The 24,060-nt window shown below is 38.2% G+C and overlaps 1 protein-coding gene across 1 annotated transcript in view; it reads right to left on the bottom strand.

The window, feature by feature from the left end:
* The window catches only part of KLHDC10 (kelch domain containing 10), a 54,055-nt gene that overhangs the window by 29,914 nt on the left and 81 nt on the right, over positions 1–24,060 (bottom strand). The window contains exon 1 of the mRNA XM_007469712.1: positions 23,937–24,060. This exon is cut by the window's right edge and continues 81 nt beyond it. Coding sequence (XP_007469774.1) covers positions 23,937–24,060 — 124 coding nt within the window. The remainder of the gene's footprint in view (positions 1–23,936) is intronic.

The raw sequence follows: 24,060 nt of genomic DNA, 5'->3' as shown, positions 1-24,060 counted from the left end.
AAAATTTTTGCTTCCCTCAGAGTTCTAGTGAACGAATTACTCAAAGATATACATCTGGAATTTAAAAAAATAATCCAAGAATAATAATCAAGGTATAAGAAAAGAGTAAGCAGAGAAATCAGTAAAGTAAGTTTAAATAAGTGCTGACTGGAAAACAAAACAAAACACAAAAGCTTACTAACATTCAAAACCGTAATCTCAGTGATACCGACAGGAGTAATTATGAGGGTAAGAAGAAGGGCTGGAGAAGGGAAACCAGGTGAATGGTAAAGTCCTTGTCTTGTTCAGAAGAAAGATACAGAAAGTGATTAATACAGATACTGATAGAAAATATAAATTTAAGTATTATGTAAAAAATTTAAGATGGCTTCACTCCAAACATTTAAAGACACAAATTCTTTCAGAGAATAGAGAAACTCATTTATGAAACTAGTAGAACCCTGATATCAAAGTCTGATAAAGACATTAAAGATCATTACAGGTCAACATCCTTTATAAACATAGGCACAGAAATTCTAAACAAAATATTATCAAATCAAAGTTACATAAAAAGAACAATACATCATGGCTAAGTGAAATTTGTTCCAAAATTGTGAGGCTGTTATAACATTCAAAAATCAGTATAATTCACCACAAAAACAGAATAAAGAGAAAAACTATGCAATCATCTCAATAAATGCAGAAAAAGCTTTTGATAAAATTCAGCACCAAGCCAACTGGGGGAAAAAAGAAATTTATGCTTACACAAAACCTTGTACGTAAATGGTTGATAGAGCGACTTCCCTGGTGGCGCAGTGGTTAAGAATCCGCCTGCCAGTGCAGGGGACACAGGTTCGAGCCCTGGTCCAGGAAGATCCCACATGCCACAGAGCACCTAAGCCCGTGCGCCACAACTACTGAGCCCGCGCTCTAGAGCCCGTGCTCCACAACAAGAGAAGCCACAGCAATGAGAAGCCTATGCACCGCAACAAAGAGTAGCCCCCACTCACCGCAACTAGAGAAAGACCACGCGCAGCAACGAAGACACAACACACCCAAAAATAAATAAATTTTTTTTAAAAGATAAATAAATAAATAAATAAATGTTCATAGAAAGTTCATTCATAATAGCCAAAACCTGGCAACAACCTTCCAATGAATCAGAATGGGTAAATGAACTGTGGTTCATCCATACCATGGCAGACTACTCAGTTATCAATGAACTAACAATTGATGGGGGCAATAACTTGAATGGCTCTCAAGGGAATTATGCTGAATAAAGAAAGCCAATGTCAAAAGGTTACCTGATTCCACTTATATAACATTATTGAAATCACAAAATTACAGAGACGGAGAACAGATTAGTGGTTGCCAGGGGCTTGCCATGGGGAGGCGGCTGTGCCTAAACAAGGGCACATGAGGGGCCCTTGTAAATGGGTCTGTTCCATATCTTGTCTAGGTGGCCAGGCAAATCTATACATGTGATAAAATTACACGGAACTCAATTCAAACACATGCACAGACACACACACAAATTAATGCATGTAAAACTAATGAAATCTGAGTAAAGTAAGTTGATGGTATCAATGTCAATTTCCTGGTTGTGTTACTGTGTAGTAGTAACAAGATATCATCTGGGAAACTGGATGTAGGGTGTATGAATCTCTCTGTATTATTTCTTACAATTGCATTATAAATCTACAATACCTCAAAGTAAAAAGTATGAAAAATTAAATAAATAAAACCCAAAATGCAGAGAAAAAAAAACCTGACTGTTGACATGGGGCAGATTGCATTCAAAATGACATATCTGAAACAATTATGAATATTTTAACAATTAGAACTATTGATAGAGAACATGATCTAAGAATTCTGGTTTAGGTGATATAGTCCTACTGCATTATACAATTCAGTATCTATAAAGAATTTCAAAAGAGAAGCAAATTAACACTGTATTCAGAATCACTGCACAGTTGTGCAGACTGCTTACTGCATGAGAGCTCCATGCCAAGTGGCTAAATTGGGACTAAAATCCAGCCTGCACTCTGCTGCCCAGTGTACTCACAGAACTATGTCTACATGTACCATGGCACACTTTGGGCTGGCAGTGACCAACTTGTTAAGTGAATGACTTTCTTTTAAACGTAAGAGAAATAACATTTATTGAGTATCTATTCCTAGCACTTATATATACCCATTTTAAAATTTCTGCCTTTGCCTTTCAAAATAAGGTCTGAACCATATCTTAGTTCTGCTGTGCTGCTCAGGTATAGAGTATTCCTCAGGAGGCTTCGGTTCTGTCTCAAATCCTTTTTGAAACAAAGTGGTGTATAAATTAATACAAACCAAAATATGAATTACAGTACAATATTGTACTGTGTTATAGTTTAATTAGTCATGGCATTATATATGTGTATGTTTATGTGTGTGAAAACAGCTGCATTCCTTAATAAAAATACTGTTCCAAGAACTCATTTAAATCCTCACCACAACTCTTAGATAAAATTATGATCCCCAATTTATAGATGAGAAAACTAAGACATAGAGAGATTAAGTAATTTGACCAAGGTCACTTCGCTAAGTAAGCAAGTAAAAACTCTGGGATTCAAACCCATGCAGTTTGGATCCAAATCACTCTTAACCACTCACAATAATGCTCATAGTCACAATTCAATTTGGCACCTGAAAATGTATGTCTGACAGAGGCACTTGATAAATACTTATTAAATGAATGAATGAATGAATACTATGGCAGTAATTCTCAACCAAAGGTACACTCTCCCAACTCCCTAAAGAGGTTGCTCTCCTCTCCCAGGATTCTGGTATTATTCTCCATTATACAGTCATCCCCTGGTATCCACTGGGGATTGGTTCCAGGACCCCCGAGGATACCAAAATCCTAGGATGCTCAAGTCCCTTCTTCTATAACATAGCTAAGTGTTTCCACACAACCTATTCACACATTCTCCAGTATACTTTAAATCCTCTCTAGATTACTTATAATACCTAATACAATGTAAATGCAATGTAAGTAGTTGTAAATACAATGTAAGTGATCTGTAAATAGCTGCTGGAGTGCAGCAAATTCAATTTTTGCTATTTGGAACTTTTATTTTCCCCCATTTTTTTTTCCCCCAAATATTTTTGATCCGAGGCTGGCTGAATCCATGAATACGGAACCCGTGGATACAAAAAGCCAACGGTATCATTATACTGCCACTTAATTAAGAATAAAAACCAGGGACTTCCCTGGTGGCACAGTGGATAGGACTCCATGCTCCCAATGCAGGGGCCCCGGGTTCGATCCCTGGTCAGGGAACTAGATCCCACATGCATGCCACAACTAAGAGTTTGCATGCTACAACTAAGGAGCCTGTGTGCTACGACTAAGGAGCTGGCGAGTGGCAGCTAAGGAGCTGACAAGCCTCAACTAAGGAGCCCATGTGCCACAACTAAGGAGCCCGTGAGCCACAACTAAGACCCGGTGCAACCAAATAAATAAATATTTTTTAAAAAAAGGAATAAAAACCATAGTAAGTCATAGCCTATCACAGATTTCTTTCCTCCTATAAAAATGAAGTAATCACAGCACATTGAGAGACATCCTCAAACCTTAAGATATTCTTTGTCATTCTGGTTTATATCATTAGTTATTAAAGTATGACTTTACTGAAAAAACAGCCTTGTAGGGTGAGTAGTTTTGTCTTTGGGGGAGGAAGAGAGCACAGGAGGAATTGTATCAGGCTCAAACTGTTCCAAAAGGCAGATGTGATACTGAAACCATTGTTCATAAATGACTGAATTCTAAGTTATACTATCCTTCCTTAGAAATAGTAAAAACGAAAGAGGCTAAAAATTTTACAGATTAAAAATTAATCAAAAAGTATTATAATTCATAAACCTGTGTTAGATTAAAATATTAAATCGGGACTAACAAACAAAAATTCTAGGAATACTCCTGACTTAAAATAGCGCCATCACATTCCTAATGTTTATGAATGGCTGCCAAGACTTTGAAATAAAGTTTTAAATAAAAACCCCACCCTTTGGGACCAGTTTAATCTTTTGATAGGAAGAATTAATTATAAGCACACCACAAACTATATGTATACTAGATGGTCTCTAAAGCTCTAAAAATTCTACAATTTTCAGTGGAATCAAAAATGCTCTAAGAATCTTAGAACTTACCCAGTACAATGGTTCCTGAGATGCTGACTAGATGGCTCGTTGCAAGCTTATTAAAAAATATAAAAACAAAAACAAAAAAAGCAGATTACCAGGTCCATCCCAGTAGGTCTGGTATATTAACTTTGGTAGGGAATCGGGTTCTATTGAGACTAATAAGAATTATTGGCTCTCTTCCCAGAAAAATGCACATATATGCTCACAATTTTACATATGATATAATCCTCTGAAGACTATTCACAGACTTGTGAATTGAGGGACTCCAAGTTAAAAAATTGAAAGAATTTAACCCAGAATGTTATAATTGTTTTCAAAGGGTAGTTAAATGGAAGAAGGAATAACCTTATTCCATATTCTACCAGAAGACACAACTAGGAGAAACTCATAAAGTTGCAGCTGAATTTAAGGCAACAATTAGAGCCAACAAATAATCTGACAGCTCTCTCCACAAATAGGCAGCCCATTGATTTAAGAGGTCAAAATAAGTAGACCTCTTTAAAATAGAGGTTAAAAAAAAAAGATTAGGGGTATTGTGGAAAGGATTCCCACACTGGGTAGAAGATAAGGCAAGATGACTTCCAATGTCTTTTTCAATTTTATGATTCTAAGGAATTTTAGAAGAGGGGAAAAGGGAAAAATAAAAAGTCAATCTTAAAACTTTTTTTTTACTCCTTATAGGTTGTTTTTCACATTTAAGGTTAAAAGAAAAAGTCTGCATTTGTGCTCTATTTACCTGTGTCGATGTGCCTGTCTTCCTTTATTTTTTAATTGAAGTATAGTTGATTTACAATGTTGTGTTAATGTGTGCCTGTCCTGAAATGTAAATCACAGCCAAAGGATCTGTTTTTCTTAATTCAATATTGCCTCCTTCCTTTTTATCTCAAGCAGAACTTCATTAACAAGCAAACAAAAAAAACATATAGAATATATCCTACAACCCTAGAAAATAACCCAATTAGTTTCTTTACTAACAACTATGTATATGAATCTTAATTATACTAACATAAAAATTTATAGTAATAATTCACTCAAAGAGCCAGACTACATTATTTGATCTTTTCTTGTTCCTGGATTTCTTGTACTCTATAACTTGAGTTTCCAGAGAATAACTTCTCTCCCCAAAAACATCCCTGAGAGACAGAGAAAAAAAAAAGACTATATACTGGGTGAGTATAGATGTAGGAGATTAAATATGAAAAACAGATTTTTAAATCAATACATTTTGGCAAAGCCTACTGATCTAAAATTTTGCAACCTCCCTCCCTTAAGGAGCACCAAAGATGGGTAGCTCTTTAGAGGTACAGAGTCCACGCTATTTCTGCAAGTGAAACTGAGAAACTAAAGAGACGGAAATCCACAAATTCTAATAGTTAAATGACTGTATCCAGAAATGTCATTTATTACTTTTACTATGCATTCTGTTCCCTGATTAAGACTAGAAAAGTGATCAGTTTTGAAAGTGAAGACACAGCTGTTCTATATGAACTCACTTTCCCTTCTCTCAGGTAGCCATTTTCTGTTGGCAACTGCAGTGTCTTCCAAAAACATACCTAGACTTGACCAAAGGCAATGAGAACTTGTGTTGGACTAAATCTGGCAAAAAGCAACAAAACATTCACTAAATAACAAATTTTTAATACCAGATATTTTTAAGAACTGTTTTAAAAAGTCTAATATTTAGAAACAAGCTATCCTGAGAAACTGATAATAATCCTGTTATGTAAAAAGCAGAGGAGCCAATAAGAACATCTTAAATGCAAAACTAAATGATGCCAGATATGAATACAGCCAAAGTACACATGATTTCTAGTAAGACATTTGCATGAAGCATTATATTCAGAAATAACAGCTATTCTTTTTTTTTTTTTTTTTTTTTGGTGGTACACGGGCCTCTCACTGTTGTGGCCTCTCCCGTTGCGGAGCACAGGCTCCAGACGCGCAGGCTCAGCAGCCACAGCTCACGGGCCTAGCTGCTCCGCAGCATGTAGGATCTTCCCAGACCGGGTCACGAACCCGTGTCCCCTGTATTGGCAGGCGGACTCTCAACCACTGTGCCACCAGGGAAGCCCCCGGAAATAACAACTATTCTTTACTCAGAAACAAAAATTTCAAAAGATAACATTTCATAAGAACATTTACATTGAAGCATTTTTTCTATAAGTGCACAGATCAGTTTTGGACTTAAAATCATAATTGAAAAGATTTTGATGTAGCTTTAAGAAGTTATTTCTCTCCCTGAATGGTTTTCTGAGTGTTTTCTTTTGTATATGCACGTTATTAAAGCTAAATACATTACCTCTTTCTCAGGTACACAGTTCACATTATAAAATTCATATTCCTGCATCAAGTTTGTGTGTTTGTGTGTGTTTTAAGGCATTTATTTATTTATTTATTTATTTTTGTGGTACGCGGGCCTCTCACTGCTGTGGCCTCTCCCGTTGTGGAGCATAGGCTCCGGACGCGCAGGCCCAGTGGCCATGGCTCACGGGCCCAGCCGCTCCGCCGCATGTGGGAATCTTCCCGGACTGGGGCACGAACCCGTTTCCCCTGCATCGGCAGGCGGACTCTCAACCACTGCGCCACCAGGGAAGCCCCAGGAATTTATTTTATGTGACACCCAGATATTTGCGGTTGGCTTTGGTTTGATCAATTACACATCTGATTCAAATTAACTGAGTTGACAGTTTGCTGATGAAACCATATAGCAAGATCTACTGTGGGTAAAAAGGGAAACAACTTTTTCAAAAAGTACCTTTCAACTCCAGTGACTAGCTACCTCAATTTTTTTTTTTCTTAATTACTTCTAATTTCACTATCTAGTCTTATAGACAAACTCAATGATCACACTTTAGATAAAGCTTGGAGCAAATTCACTGACAGTATAGCATATATAAAAAGGAAGAGTATTAGATCGAGCTGAATTCTAAATGCAACAGGAAGCCACTAAGGATTCTGATCTTGGAAGCAATAATAGTTATGCTTTGGGAAGATTAATCTTGTTTCAGTATATAGAATGAAATAGGAAGACTGAGAATGACAAAAACATTACAGGTTTCCCCTGTTATCCTAAAGTAGAGTGTTCCTAATGAAACATTTCCTTAGTCGAAATGGTGTAATGCACAGAAGCAATTACCTTAATTACCTTTGTGCTAACCAATACACAAAATAAACCCTGAAAAAGCACAGATGCTTGCAGACACAGTGCAAAGCTATACGGCTTGATGCTGAGATGATGAGTACAGTTCCCAGGGAAGGAGTTTGGTGAGGCCACTCATGCTGCTTGGGGTGCGCCCTGCCTCTGTAACAGCTAGCTGCAAAACAAACGCTGAACCAAGTTTTGCTTTTCACCTTTTTTTAATAAAAGTGAAAATCCTCTTCAGATTTCTTTCAGTTAGTGAAACAGATACTCTCTTAAAAATGAAGTGGTGTGGGCTTCCCTGGTGGTGCAGTGGTTGAGAGTCTGCCTGCCGATGCAGGGGACGTGGGTTCGTGCCCCGGTCCGGGAAGATCCCACATGCGGCGGAGCGGCTGGGCCCGTGAGCCATGGCCACTGAGCCTGCGCGTCCGGAGCCTGTGCTCCGCAACGGGAGAGGCCACAACAGTGAGAAGCCCGCGTACCGCCAAAAAAAAAAAAAAAAAAAGAAAGAAAGAAATGAAGTGGCATAAAGCAAACTTTGTAAAAGCAGGGGATACCTGTATTAATATAGTCCTATTTGAGGCAGTGAAGGCCTGAACTACAGAACTGGGAAAGACAGGCAACAGAGACGAGGACGGCAGTGGTTAAAAGCATGGACTTTGGAACCATCCTGCTGTATCCAAATCCTGTATCCAAATCCTGGCTCTGTCCCTTGCTAGCTATATGGCCTTGGACAACGTCTTATCCTCTGGGCCTCAGCTTCTTTCTCTATGAAAAGGGGCCGATAACATTACCTACTCCTCATTAGGTTATGAATAAATGTTTATAAAAGTGCTTAGCTAAGAATATTATTTGGAGATAAAGCACAAGGACTTAAAGACTAGCTGGATGGGAAAGCTGAGTAACATAAAGAGATAAACTATAAGGGTGGCTTTTTAAATTCTGTAACTTGAAGAAAACTTTAAAAACACAGATACTATGGGCTTCCCTGGTGGCACAGTGGTTGAGAGTCCGCCTACCAATGCAGGGGACACGGGTTCGTGCCCCGGTCCGGGAGGATCTCACATGCCATGGCGTGGCTGGGCCCGTGAGCCATGGCCGCTGAGCCTGCGTGTCCGGAGCCTGTGCTCTGCAACGGGAGAGGCCACCACAGGGAGAGCTTCCCTGGTGGCACAGTGGTTGAGAGTCCGCCTACCAATGCAGGGGACACGGGTTCGTGCCCCGGTCCGGGAGGATCTCACATGCCATGGCGTGGCTGGGCCCGTGAGCCATGGCCGCTGAGCCTGCGTGTCCGGAGCCTGTGCTCTGCAACGGGAGAGGCCACAACAGTGAGAGGCCCGCGTACCCGAAAAAAAAAAAAAAAAAAAAAAAAAAAAAAACCAGAAAACACAGATACTAAAGGGTAAGTTGGCAGTATTTATCACTATGCATTGCACAATGCTTTTAAAGAGTAAAAGACCAGAGACAATTTAAATATCTATCAACTGTGTGGCTGGCACCTTGCTGTACACCTGAAACTAACACATCACTGTGAATCAACTATACACCAATAAATTTTTTTTTTTAATTTGTGTGGCTGGTAAATTAGTGTACATCCATACAATGCAATACTTTCAGCCATTAAGAAGAATCAGATCAATTTAAATGCGCTAATATAGAACAGTCCCCAGAATATATTTTAGTAAAAAGAAAAAAAAGAAAAAAGGGCAGGTGCAGAAAGAATACTTTATGTTCTACTCTAATTTGTTTAAAAATAAAGTTAACATACACCTATATGCGAATTCTAATTCTGGGAAGATACACCAGAAACTAACAGATGATACCTCTGGGGAGAGACTAGAGAGTCAAGGATCTAGGGAGAAAAGAGATTTTGTCTCCCTTGTATACTATTTGATTTTATCATGTGTATGCAGTGTTTTTTAGTTTAAAAAAAATTAATGAAAAAACAGTGACAGGCAGGGAAGGTTGAGTTCAACAGTAAGAAATCATATTTACATATTTAAGTGAACATAACTTTTATGTGTTCTACAAGTTTGCCCAGTATAGATTCTGGTAACAGTCTAATGATCTGGGGGTTCAAAGACACTAAAGGCTTTCTTAAAAAAAGATGGTCTTAAAAATAGCTCAGGGTGAATAAACAAAATGAACCTTAAAAAGTATACAGGCTATTAAAAACTAGGCTGCATTTCAAAATTCTAAATTTTTATGTCAGTTTGTGATGTGAAATTCTGAATATGGTTTCCCATGTTACATATAGTTAGTAAGTCTCTAGGCCACCCCACAAAAGCTTACTATACCCACAATGATAACCACAGTACTGCAGTAATAGCAGTACAGAGTCCACCATTTTAAAACCTTACTTTACTCAAATTATCAGGCACATCTGACAAGGTGAGCTCTCCCTCCTTGGAACAATTTCTTCTCTTCGCCTTTGTGAAACCAAGCATCCCTGCTTTTCCTCCTATTTTACTGACCTTCCTCACTTGCTTCTCCTTTCCTTCTCACCTTCAAGAGTTATAGTCTTCTGCCGCTATTTCTATTTAATCTTTCTTGGTGATCTCACCTAATTCAGTGACTTTAAATACCATCTGTATGCTAAGAATTCCAAATTTTATATCCTGAGCCTCCACCTCTCCCTTGAGTTTGATTTATATATGAAGATTGCCTCCCTATATCCTCTACTTGGAGGTCAAACAGGCATCTCAAGCTTAACACAGCCAAAACAGAACTCTCGATTGACCTCTCACAATCCTGTTTCTCTCAGTCTGCTCCATCACATTTAATGACACCATTATCCATCAAGTTGCTCAAGACAAAAACTTTGGAGTCATCCTGATTCCTCTCTTTCCTTCATATTTCACAGTAAATCCTGTTAATGCTACTTTCAAAATATATCTCATACTCAATGACTTCTCACCACCTATACCACTGTACCCTACTCCAAACCACCATCATCTTTTTAGGAGACTACTGCAATACTTTTCTAAATGGGCTTGGTGCTTCACTTTTACCAATTCCCACAATCCATTCTCCACCTGGCAATCAGATAGAGCTTTAAAAAATGTAAATCACATCACATACTCCCCTGCTTAAAACTGTCCAATAGCTTCCCTTCTTAGAATAAAGAAAGGTCACAAATTCAGTTTTAGACATGATAAACTTGAGGGGTAAAAGCCATATAAGTGGAGACATGGAGAAAGCAAGTATTTGGCCCTCAAGAGAGATGGGGCAAAAGTTACAAAGTGGCCTTACTTATTAGCATATGAATGAAAAATGAAAACCATGGATTTGTAAGAGAATACCTAAAATAAGTTGAAAAAAGAAGGGCAGAGGCAAGGGACCAAGACTTGAGAACTCCAATAACTTAAAGGTCTGGTAAAAGAAAAAGGATCAACAAAGAAGACTAAGTATGAGAGACCAGACACATAAAAAGAAAACCAGACCTGATGCCAAGGAAGCCAAGGAAAAAGGACGTTTCAAAATGAAGAGGTCAGGTAAGATGGAGACTGAAAATCAACCACTTGATTTGACAACATATAAGTCATTTGTGACTTTAGCAAGAGCTACTTCAAAGACAATGGGAAGATACGGCAATGAAGACAGCAACTCTCAGTCAATGCTTTCACGAACTTGGTTATGAAAGAAAAGGGAGAGACCAGAGATATAAAGCTTGAGAAAGCTCAAATGCTATAGGGATGATTTGATGGAGAGAATGAAGTTGAAGACACAGATAAGTGACAAAAATGTAAATTTTCTGAAAAGGCAGGAAGGGATGGAATCAAGGCACAGATGGAAGGATGCAACAACTATTCTGATAATACTAAACATAAAATTGTACTTGGAAAAAAAGTATTTGGAAAAACCACACAAAAATTGTATGTGCTAAATTCCTAGATTAAAAAAGTATATTAGACTTATGTAATGTAATGTAAAATAATCTAAACTCAACTCTTTTGCATGAATAACTATAGACATTGACAATTACTAACTCATTCAATAAACATTTAGTAAAAGTCTGCTATAAGTGGGGCAGTGTTCTAGTCTCTGTGGAAGGTGACAGAGAATAAGACATTATTTTTGTCTTTAAGAAGCCCATTGTTAGTAAGCAGATAAGTGTGAAAACAAATACTTGCAATTCAGTATAATTACTGTGATCTTTTGTATATAGAAAGGAAGGTGGTGACACAAAGAAGAGGCACAATCGCATGGACTGTGAAGTCCAACAGACTGGGTCTGACTCCTAACTCTGACATTTATTAGCTGTATAAACTTTGTGCAAGTTGTGTAGCTTCTCTCTAAGCCTCAGTTCCTCATCACAGAAGGGGATGAGAAAGTTAATTACCTCACAAAGTTATGAGAATTAAATAAATTAATACCTGCAAAACACCTTGAACAGAGGCAGACACAGAGTAACTACTCAGTACAAGTAACTTATTTGTATTAAAAGAGAGAATGGAAAAAAAGCTGTATAAAGTATACTTGGGAGGGTTTTAGAAGACAGTAGGAGAATGGCAATCTAGGAAGAAAAACTGTTATGTGCAGAATCATGACACAGTGTGGTACTGCAGGAAACTGCAACTCAAAAAAAAATCTCTCCCAACCTAACTTCTTCCAAGAATTTATGGCAACTAATGGCAAATAGATCTATAGCTGAAATATAAAATGAAAGACATAGGGGCTTCCCTGGTGGCGCAGTGGTTGGGAGCCCGCCTGCCGATGCAGGGCACACGGGTTCGTGCCCCGGTTTGGGAGGATCCCATATGCCGCGGAGCGGCTGGGCCCGTGAGCCGTGGCCGCTGGGCCTGCGCGTCCGGAGCCTGTGCTCCACAGCGGGAGAGGCCACAACAGTGAGAGGCCCGCATACCGCAAAAGGCCACTGAGCCTGCGTGTCCAGAGCCTGCGCTCCACAGCGGGAGAGGCTGCAACAGTGAGAGGCCCCCGTACAGCAAAAAAAAAAAAAAAAAAAAAAAGAAAGACATAAATGGCGAGGCTGGAGAGGTAGAAAAGGACAGACAGAAAAGTTAGAGTAAAGAGGAAAAACTGACACGACTTTATGACCAATTGGTTAAGGGGTGAACAAAAGAAAGAAATCTAATGTGATTCTCAGATTTCTGGCTTGATTCACTAAATTGATGAGGTAGCCATTAAATTAGAATAAGGAGCATAAAGGGAAGAACAGGTTTGGCAGGAAAGATAATGAAATTGTTTTCAGACATGCTGAATTTAAGGCACTCATCAGTCACTTGGGTGGCAATGGCAAACAGGCTAGGAAAAGAGGTCTGGATTGGAGACAGATTTGGATGTTGTGAGGATAGTAATGATATCACCCAGGGGAAAACGTAAGAATAAGGAGGGAAACAAACAAACTAACATATACTCTTGGATGTCAATACTAAGGGACAGATAAAGAAAAACTAATGAGAAATTCAAGTGATAAAAAGGATAACTAAGAGCTCTTTAGTAACTAAGAGCTCTTTAGGCATACAGACGTGTCTAGTTATGTATTCCCAGGCTTTAGAACAGGAGGTAGTCAAAAATCAAAATCTAGAGAAACTGGGTAGGATGAAGACTAAGAGATACTAATGGATTTGTCAGTTAGGAAGTTATTACCTTACCAAGAGCACTTGAGTAGAATGATGCAGGTAGAAGTGAGACTGCAATAGACTCAAGAGGAAAAAAAGAAATTAAACAAGAGAGTCTATTTCTGAAAGCTTGGCTGTGAAGGAAGGAAGTAAAATAGCACATCAGCTAGAAAAAAGCCTAAAAGGTTATTAATATGATAAATTGAGAAGAAACAGATTCTACTTGATAAAATAACAGAAAACATAAATAAGTGTTTATGAGTAAAACATTTAAATATAGAACAGCTTTAGGAGAATCCCAAGTTGCTACTAGTAATATGTACTTATTTATATTGTATTAAATAAAACACAATTCACTGATAAAGAACTAAAAGGAAAGCAAAATATCAAAATGTTGACACAGTTGTCTTTATGTAGAATTACTATAGATAATTTTCCCCTTGTTTCAAGTTTTCAATATTTTCCAAATTTTAATAATGAGCTTGTATTCCTTTTTTTAATCAAAGTATAGTTGATATACAATATTATATATTTTAGATGTACAATATAGTGACTCACAATTTTTAAAGATTATAATCCATTTATAATTATTATAGAACATTTGCTATATTCCCCATGTTGTACTATATATCCTTGTAGCTTATTTTCTACCTAATAGTTTCTTAATCTCCTACCCCTATATTGCCCTTCCCCACTTACTTCTCCCCACTGGTACCCACTAGTTTGTTCTCTGTATCTGTGTCTGCTTCTTTTTTTGCTTTATTCACTAGTTTGAGGTGTTTTTTTAGATTCCACATATAAGTGATATCATACAGTATCTGCCTTTCTCTGTCTGATTTATTTCACCTAGCACAGTGCCCTCCAAGTCCATCCATGTTGCTGCAAATAGCCAAATTTCATTCTTTTTTATGGCTGAGTAGTAATCCATTGTATATATAAGCCACAACTTCTTTATCCATTCATCTGTTGATGGACACTTGGGTTGTTTCCTTATCTTGGGTATTGTAAATAGTGCTGCTATGAGAGCTTGTATTCCTTTTATAGTGGTGGTGGTAGGAGGTGGAAGACAATAAGCTTTACCAAAATTAATGATACTTCAGGGGCAGAAAAGACTTAAGTGATTCTAACTTGAGGAAGATAGATAATAGAGAAAGATGAAATATTAGCAGGCAGAGAGCAGAAAAGAAATGGAAGGAAGAAAATAAAACCAATGCAGAAATGAAATCTTCATTGTAAGTAGCACAAAGGAGTACAAACACTGTTGAAAACACAGTAAAGGACCTGGACAACAGGACTGAGAAAGGCAAGCAAGATATAACCTAAATGGGAAGGAAATCCAAAAAAGAGGGGATATATGTATAAGTATAGCCAATTCTCTTTGCTGTACAGTAGAAACTAACACAACATTGTAAAACAACTATACTCCAATAAAAATTTTTCTTTAAATACCGTTTTCACCCCCCCCAAAAAAAGATATAAACAAACTCTGAAAACCATAAAACGTTGAAAGAATTAAAGAAGATCCAAATAAATGGGAAAACATCCCATGCTCAGGGATTAGAGGACTTAACATTATTAAGATGGTGGTACCTCCAAACTGATGTACAGATTCAACACAATCCCTATGAGAACCCCAGCTGAGTTCTTCATACAAATTGACAAGCTGATTCTCAAATTTCTTCGGAATTGCAAGGGACCCAAAATAGCCAAAACAAACCTGAAAAAGAATAAAGTAGGAAAGGGACTTCCCTGGTGGCGCAATGGATAAGACTCTGTGCTCCCAATGCAGGGGGCTGGGGTTCAATCCCTGGTCAGGGAACTAGATCCCGCATGCATGCTGCAACTAAGAATTCACATGCCACAACTAAGGAGCCCTGGAGCCACAACTAAGGAGCCAGTGAGCCACAACTAAGACCCGGTGCAACCAAATAAAAAATAAATATTAAAAAAACAAAAAGAATAAAGTAGGAGAACTCACACTTTCTGGTTTCAAAACTTGTTCCAAAGCAACAGTAACAGAAGCAGTGTGGTACTTGCACATGGACAGATATTATAGATTAATGGAATCAAGAATCCAGAAATAAACTTATACATGTTTAAAGTCAACTGATTTTCAACAAGAATGCCAAGACCATTCAATGGGGGAAAGAACAGTCTTTTCAACAATGGTGCTGGCACAACAGGACAGTCAGTTAAGATAACCTTTACCACAAACCAAACATAAAAACTAACTCAAAATGAATCAAAACATAGGGGTGGTGCAGTGATTGAGAGTCCGCCTGCCGATGCAGGGCAGGCGGGTTCGTGCCCCGGTCCGGGAAGATCCCACATGCCGCGCAGTGGCTGGGCCTGTGAGCCATGGCCGCTGAGCCTGCACGTCCGGAGCCTGTGCTCCGCAACGGGAGAGACCACAGCAGTGAGAGGCCCGCGTACTGCAAAAAAAAAAAAAAGAATCAAAACATAAATGTTAGAGCAAAACTATAAAACTCTCAGAAAAAAACAAAGGGGTGAGTTCTTCATGACCTTGGATTTGGCAAAGGATTCTTAGATATGACACCAAAAGCAAGAGCAACAAAAGAAAAAAAATAAGATAAATTGGACTTCATCAAAATTTAAAACTTTTATGCTTCAAAGAACACAATTAAGAAAGTGAAAAGACAACCACAGAAGAGGAAAAATATTTGCAAATCATATACCTGATAAGGAACTCGTACCTAAAATATACAAAGAGCTCTTACAATTCAATAATAAAGACAAATAATCCAATTAAAAATTGAGCAAAGGATCTAATGGACATTTCTCCAAAGACATACAATTAGTCAACAAGCACATGAAAAGATACTCAATGTCAACCATACCTCAAAAAAAAAAAAAAAAAACAGAAAGAAAGGAAGAAAGCAGGAAAGGAAAGGAAAGAAAAAGAAAAAGTGCTTGACATCATTAGACATCAGGGAAATGCAAATCAAAAACTACAATGGGATGCCACTTCATTCCCACTAGGATGACTGAAATCAAAAAGTCAAATAACAACAAGTGTTGACAAAGATGTGAAGAAACTGGAACCCTCTTATACCACTGGTAGGGATGTAAAATTCCAGCCACTTTGGAAAACAGTTTGACAGTCCCGGAAATGATTAAACATAGAGCACAGAGTTACTAAATGACCCAACAATTCTATACCTCGGTATATACCTAAGAGAAACGAAAATGTATCTCCACACACAGATCTGTACACAAATGTTTACAGCAGCATTATTCATAATAGACAAAAAGCGAAAACAATCTATATTTCCATCAATGGATAAACAAAATGTGGTATATATCCATACAATGGAATATTTTTAACCAGAAAAAGGAATGAAGTACTGATACCTGCATCAAATGAATAAACTTTGAAAATAGTATGGAAAGTGAAAGAAGGCAGTCACAAAAGACTCTATGATTCCATTTATATGAAAAAGTCCCTAATAAGGAAATCATATATAGAGACAGTAGATTATGGTTGCTTAGAGCTGGGATAGTGGGTAGGGGAGGATGGGAACAGGAGGATAAGGGAGTGACAGCTTCAAGGACATGGGGCTTCTTCTTGAAGTGATGAAAATGTTCTAAAATTGACTGTGGTAATAATTCCACATATCTGAATATACTAAAACCCACTGAACTGAACACTTTAAATGGTGAATTGTACAGTATGTGAAGTGTATCTCAATAAAGCTACTAAAACCACAGGAATGAAAATGTTAAAGTTTAAAAGGATTAACCACTATTGTGCCAAAGAAAATAAATAAATAATTGAACTGCAAAATATTTAGAAAATAACTACAAGAAGCCTACAACCTACAAGACACAACTCAAGTAGTATTCAGGAAAAAACTCATAATTTAAACACTTAGAAAGAATGAAAAGAACATTAAGCAACTAACATAAGAAGACAGAAAAACAACCACGAAATAAACCAAAGGAAACCTAAAGGAAGGATTTAAAACATGAAAGAAAAAATAAATAAATAAGAAAAGAGAAAAATAATAGAACTAATTTTTTTAAAAATCCAAGAGTGGGCATCCCTGGTGGCTCAGTGGTTAAGAATCCGCCTGCCAATGCAGGAGACATGGGTTCGAGCCCCGGTCTGGGAAGATCCCACATGCCATGGAGCAACTAAGCCCGTGCACCACAACTACTGAGCCTGCACTCTAGAGCCCACAAGCCACAACTACTGAGCCTGCAAGCCACAGCTACTGAAGCCTGCGCGCCTAAAGCCCGTGCTCCACAACAAGAGAAGCCCCTGTAATGAGAAGCCCGTGCACCACAACCAAGAGTATCCCCCACTCACCGCAACTAGAGAAAGCCCGTGCACAGCAACGAAGAGCCAACACAGCCAAAATAAATAAATAAATTTATTTAAAAAAAAATCCAAGAGCTGGTTCTAAACAAAAACAAACAAAAAAAAGGGCAAGGCCTCACATGTACAAAATAAGAAGTGATAACGAGTAAAGTGATAATGTAGTCACAGACACTGGAAATTTTTTTTTTAATCGTTAAAGAGTATCTTGCTCACTTCACACAAATAATTTTGAAAACTTGGATGAAATGGATTATTTTCTAGGATAATATAAGTTAGCAAATCTTCCTCTCAAAGATATAAACTATAAGCAGTCGAATTATCATAGAAGTAAGGAGATAATTGTCAAAGAGCTATTCTCCCCCCAAAATACTCAAGGTCTAAGTAATTTCACAAGCAATTCAACCAAATCTTTAACTTCAATGCCATTTAACTGGACAGGGAAAGAAAAAGAAAAAAGCATAGAAAAAGAAAGAAAAGTTTGAAATTATTTTTATGAAAGTGGCATAATCTAACAAAGATAAAATACATAAAAGAAAACTATAAAGCAATTTAGCTTAAGAAGAATGATGCAAAATTTCTAGATAAAGTTTAGCAAATAGAACCCAGCAGCACATTTTAAAATAATAATACACAATAACAAAGTGAATTGATTCAGGAAAGCAAGGATGGTTCAGTCATAGTAAATCTACTAGTACAATTCACCACAATAGTAACCAAAGGAAAAAAATTACATAATTCCCACAGAGGCTAAATTTTCCTTCCATATTTTAAAAAATCTTAATAAAATGGTAAGAGCTGACTACTTTAACATAATATGTGTATTTCAACTTAAAGCCAGGTCTAATCTTAACAGGAAAGCACTAAAAAAAAACTCGAATTGGGGCTTCCCTGGTGGTGCAATGGTTGAGAGTCCGCCTGCCGATGCAGGGGACACGGGTTCGTGCCCCAGTCCGGGAAGATCCCACATGCCGTGGAGCGGATGGGCCCGTGAGCCATGGCCACTAGGCCTGCGCGTCCGGAGCCTGTGCTCCGCAGCGGGAGAGGCCACAACAGTGAGAGGCCCGCGTACCGCAAAACAAACAAACAAAACAAACAAAAACTCGAATTGATGTCAGGAATAAGGCCAAGATCCACTACTATCTTATTGTTTAATATTTTTGGAAAGTACTAGCCAAATCAATTTGACAAAAGAAAGAAATAAGTATAAAAGCTGGAAAGGAGGAGATAAAATTATCTTTACTTGGTAATGATATGATTATTTAGCTGCAAAACCCTAGAAAAACAACTGGGAAACCAGTATGAGAATTCCAAAGGTGGCCAGATACAAAATTAATACTCAGAAATTAATAGCATTACCATATTCAAACAACAAGATAAAAGACATAATAGCAATAGAAACCTCATTTACAATAGCAACACAAAAGATAAAACACCAGGAATAAACATAAAAGAAATGTGAAAGGTCTACATGAAAAAAACTTTAAAATGTTATGAGGGCTACAAAAGAACTCTTGAACAACAAGAAATGAATGCACACCCTGTTCCTGAACAGGAGACTGAACCTCAAAAAGATGTCAATGATCTCTAAATCAGTCTACAAATATAATGCAGTATCAATAAAAATACCAAAAGATGGGGGAGGGGAGCTCGATAAACTAATTCTAAGTTTTACAGAACAAGCAAAGAATATTCAGGAAAACTCCAAGAAGTAGAATGAGAGAGGACTATAATTAAAGAATGGGGTCACTAGGTATAAACAGGTAAACTGATCAATGAAACACGATAAAAAGTCCAGTAAGAACGCCAAATTATATGCAGTAACTAAGTACACCTATAGATAATATTTCAATACTGTGATAACTGGGTAGCCACCTAGAAGAATAGTAAATTCCTACCTGAATACTTTACATAACTTAAATTTTGTATGAATAACTTAACTTAAAAATAAATTATAAAATTACCAGGAAAAACACAAGAATTTTAATTTTAATTAGAAATAATATTGAAATAGGAAAGGCCTTTCTTATGACAAAAAAACCTAAAATCCAAAAAAAGATTAATAATTACAGCTACAAAAATACTTTAATTTCTGCTGAAAAATATACCATAAACAAGGTTAAAAGCTAAATGAAACTGTGACAAATATTTGCAACACATAACCAAGGCAACTAATTTCCGTAAAACAGAGCTCCTATAAACAATATTAAACATCCCAGTAGAAAAATGAACAAAAAATATAACCAGATGAATAAGAATGATAAACAGATGTTATAAATAAAGGAAACAAATATGGCTGTATGGTTCTTATACCTATTGAAAAGATGAAGAAAAATATACCTTTTAAATTGGCAATGTAAAAAAAGTATAATAACCCACTCCGTTACCAAAGGTATGGAAAGCCAGAACTCCAGCACCAATAGTGGAACACAAACCGGTACAACGTCTGTGAAGGGCAACTTGACAATATCTATCAAAATTTAAACAGCACATATCCTTTTACCCAGCAATTGTACGTCTAGCAATTTACTCTAAAGGGATATTAACTGTATCATCCTTTGGATTAGCAAGACTGTAAACGTTTTAAATGCCCATCCAAAGAAATGCTGCCATTTTTCTCCCCTCCTACACTCTCTCACACACACACACACACACACACACACACACACACACACACAAGCCAATTAGCTTGGGTCAAAGGAAGAAGGAAAATCTGCCTTTTACCATTTGTACCATTTGTATCTTATATCATGAACATATATCACATTGAAAATTTTTAAGTTAAGATTTTCAGTATTATTTTTACCCAGCTTTACCAATTGTTATATTTTTCCTCCTCTTTGTCAGTTTTCCAGTTCCTACATTAGCAACAATGTTTAACTGTTTCCCCAAGAAACACAAGGCATTTACTCAAATTCACACAGTTAAATCACAATAGTAATGTGGGTTCATTGTCCCCATGATCTCCTTGCCCCTGAGCTCTACGCCTGTATACTTATTCTACAGAGAGCACTGTCCCTGTTCTTTACTGCGTATACAGAGATTATGAGTTAGGAGAAATCCAGGACTAAGAAGCTATGAATTTCTTGGCCTATGGGGCAAACACATAATCACTATTGTATTTTAGGAGACAGAAAAAAGATAAGAAGCTGCTCAAACAAGGTTTCACGAAACATTATTTGCGCTGTCACCGTGGATGCAGAGTTTAGTCCACTATTCTTATGTTTAAGAAATTGATTGTATCCATTTGTCCAGAGTCAATGGGGCTACACGGAATTGAACCACACTAACCAATCACATTCACAAGAACTTAGTTGCTTACACATAATGCCAATGTATTAATTTAGAATTTAAGAATATATATGTGTGTATGTATACATGTATATATACATATATATTTGATGTATATGTATATATAAAGAGTAGCAAATCATGCATATCAAGGAATCACACACAAATGGTAATATATCCCCAAGGAGAACCACATGATAGCATGAGTGTGTATAGGGAGAAAAGAACAAATAGAAGGTCAGAGAAGACTTCCCTGAAAAACACAGTGTGATCAAGCTGAGATCCAATGGAAAATAAGTTTAAAAAAAGAACAGGAGAGGGCTTCCCTGGTGGCGCAGTGGTTGACAGTCCGCCTGCCGATGCAGGGGACATGGATTCGTGCCCTGGTCCGGGAAGATCCCACATGCCGCGCAGCGGCTGGGCCCGTGAGCCATGGCCGCTGAGCCTGCGCGTCTGGAGCCTGTGCTCTGCAACGGGAGAGGCCACAACAGTGAGAGGCCAGCGTACCGCAAAAAAAAAAAAAAAAAGAACAGGAGGAGTAAGAGGGTTGCTGGATGATGGAATAGTAAGTACAATGGCACTGTGGCAGAAGGGAGCATTATCTAAGGAGGTAGAAAAAGATCAAAGAGCAAGACAACATGATGTAGGGTTATCTGGAGAGCTAGAGAGGGGCCAGACCGTGCGGTGGCTTTTAGGCCATGTTAAGGACTTTTGCCTCATCTTAAGAGCAATGAAAAGCTAGTAAAGGGTTGTAAGCTGAGATGAGAACAGACTTGTGCTTGCAAAAGATTAGTGTGCTGTACAAACTGCCAGACAAGAGTAGAAGCAGGAAGACTGCTTAGAAAGCTGGTGCAGGAGACCTAAATCAGGGATGATGGCAGCATGGACTGCCACAAATAAAATAAATAGGATGTGGTGATTGATTACACCTGAAATGCAAGGAAGAGGAAATCCTTAAGGAGGATGCCCAAGTTTCAGGTGTGTATAACTGCAGGAATAAAGATGCTATCACTGAAAGAGAGACCACTCCAAGACCAGGTTGTTTTGATTTTGTTGTTTTGTTTCTTTGGGGGCTAGAAAGAGGGTAGATGTGCAAAAAAGTAAGAAAGGGTTCTGAGTGCCCGGTATCTGAAAATCTTGCTAGAGAAGGATGAAAAATGTTAAATGGGATTAGAATTCAAAGGTGGGAGGAAGTTAGCTCAAAAGCTTATTATTTTTTAACCTCCATGGTCAGCCATAAAACAGGCCTAGAGAGGGCTTCCCTGGTGGCGCAGTGGTTGAGAGTCCGCCTGCCGATGCAGGGGACGTGGTTCGTGCCCCGGTCCGGGAGGATCCCACGTGCGCGGCTGGGCCCATGAGCCATGGCGGCTGAGCCTGCGCGTCCGGAGCCTGCGCGTCCGGAGCCTGTGCGTCCGGAGCCTGTGCTCTGCAGCGGGACAGGCCACAACGGTGAGAGGCCCGCATACCGGGAAAAAAAAAAAAAAACAGGCCTAGAGATTTCTACCCCTCCCCATCACCTAAAAGCTTTTTAAACATATCAAAATAAAATCTTTCAATCAAGGGGAGAGGTAAGGCTTAAAATGCAATACTTGTAAAAATAAAGAATTGGTGTGAAAGAATTTCAAAGTATATACTGAAATATCAGATGTTCTTAATTCTGAGAGTGAAGAGAAGATAGAGGCTTCCTACTTGGGAAAGGAAGAATTAAGTGCCAGTCAAGGAGAAAAGAAAGCAGAAGAGAAGAGCTGATGGCCCCACTGCATGAATTTTCACAGTTTAAACACATTTATCTTTACCTCTGGACAAATGGGTGTTCTTGGCCCTGTGTGCTAAGAGAATGCAGAGATAGCTCCACACCTAACCCCCTTTTCAGAAATTATGGCCTCCACTGCCATCACGTGGTGGCAGTGAGGAAGTGCACCAACCAGTTTCTTCGAGCCTGGGAATGCCTATATGAAGCCTATGGTATAATTTAATCTAAGATCAAAGACCTAAGATTGCAGTAGTAGAGGACAAACTGGTTATAGTCTTTGGTAACAGATTTATCTTCTAACGTGTCAATACACAAAAATGAAATTTTTTGCTATTAATTTGGGGTAAGAAAAAAAGATTTCTCCTTTTTTTTCTTTTCCATGTTAAAGAGCATATATTTAGCAATTTTAAGAGTACCCAGTCTGATACTATCATCTCAAATCCAACTTTTGGTGTATTATATATTTGACTAAAACTGCTTCACTGTTAATTTTAATGGCACATATAAATGAATTCATGTGCATTTCTAGCATACATCAATAACCTTATCACAAACACAAGCAATTGTCTCATTGAATATGCAAAATTCCCTTTATCTTCAAATTAATCAAATAATAATTTTTGACTACTTGGAAGTACAAGGCATGGTAGTAAACACAATTCAAAAACCCTTATATTCTCAAAACTCATCAGCTAAACAAATATATCACTGATAAAATCAACTTCAATCTTATTCACAAAAAACATGGTGAAAGATTAACACACATTCTTGATAGTTCTCGTCATGGTAAAAATAAGCTTGCCCAATATATCTGACATTCTGGGCAGTACACCTTTATTCTACCATACTGAATATTCACTTACAAATGTAGTTCTTTAAATTTGCTGCACACACACATCGATTTGATTTGTCTGTCTTTCAAGTCATTTGAACACAAGGACACAAGGACAGGAAATTGTAGGCAAAAACGTGAAATAATCACACTGGGTACATTTTTCCAGTTCTCAATCAGCTGTTTTCATATGGTAGACACTGCATAATTTTGTCACTGAGTATATTCCTGATCTTCATTTTCTCCCATTAAAATCCTTACACACTATCTATTCTGTCTCTGTACCTTCCAAAATATTAATAATTCAACTAGTTTTCCCTAATTCTCTTGGTTCTGTTTCCCACCCACCTCCCACCCACCCCACTTCCTCCTCCTTTCTTGTTTCAGAATGCCTAACTCTTACACACTCGAGGTGGTTTTTTTTACAAAAATCACTCTTTGGGATGCTCTTCCCTTTTCTCTCCTTAAAAATAATTTCCCACAGCTAGGCGCCAATGTCTTTCTTTTACAAGATCAAACTGCGGAAGAGGACGAGACTGGGAACCGAGTAAGCGAAACATTTGAGAATGTCAATGAGACAGCGGCCTCTCCTTTGAAAAGAAAACACAACTCTCAGCACAGACCTTTCAACAGAGCAAAAATACTTTTTATTTTCCGCTGTGTTCCTGTTCCCTCCCCGACCTCAAAGACACCTTTCCTTTTCTCTAAGCCCCAGTCGCTTTGCTATGCGTGGGGCCTGCCTTTCCTCCTCCCAAGGAAAAGAAAGACAGGGAGAAAAAAGGTAGCAATCACCTTCCCGCCGCGCCCGCGAGCTGTCAGGACCGTGCCCTACGACTCACCTGGCAGGTGTGGCCGCCCGGAGAGTTGCACGAAGCGGTTGAGCTGGCCGGTCCCCCGACCCCCGCTGCCCCCACTGCCCCCGCCGGCCCCGCTACCTCCGCCGCCGCCGCCGCCGCCGCCACC

Source organism: Lipotes vexillifer, unplaced genomic scaffold (assembly GCF_000442215.2).
Source record: "Lipotes vexillifer unplaced genomic scaffold, Lipotes_vexillifer_v1.1 scaffold1329, whole genome shotgun sequence".
NCBI classification, from domain to species: Eukaryota; Metazoa; Chordata; class Mammalia; order Artiodactyla; family Lipotidae; genus Lipotes; species Lipotes vexillifer.
Note: the sequence above shows the minus strand (reverse complement) of the source record. Positions and strands in the feature narration are given on the sequence as shown.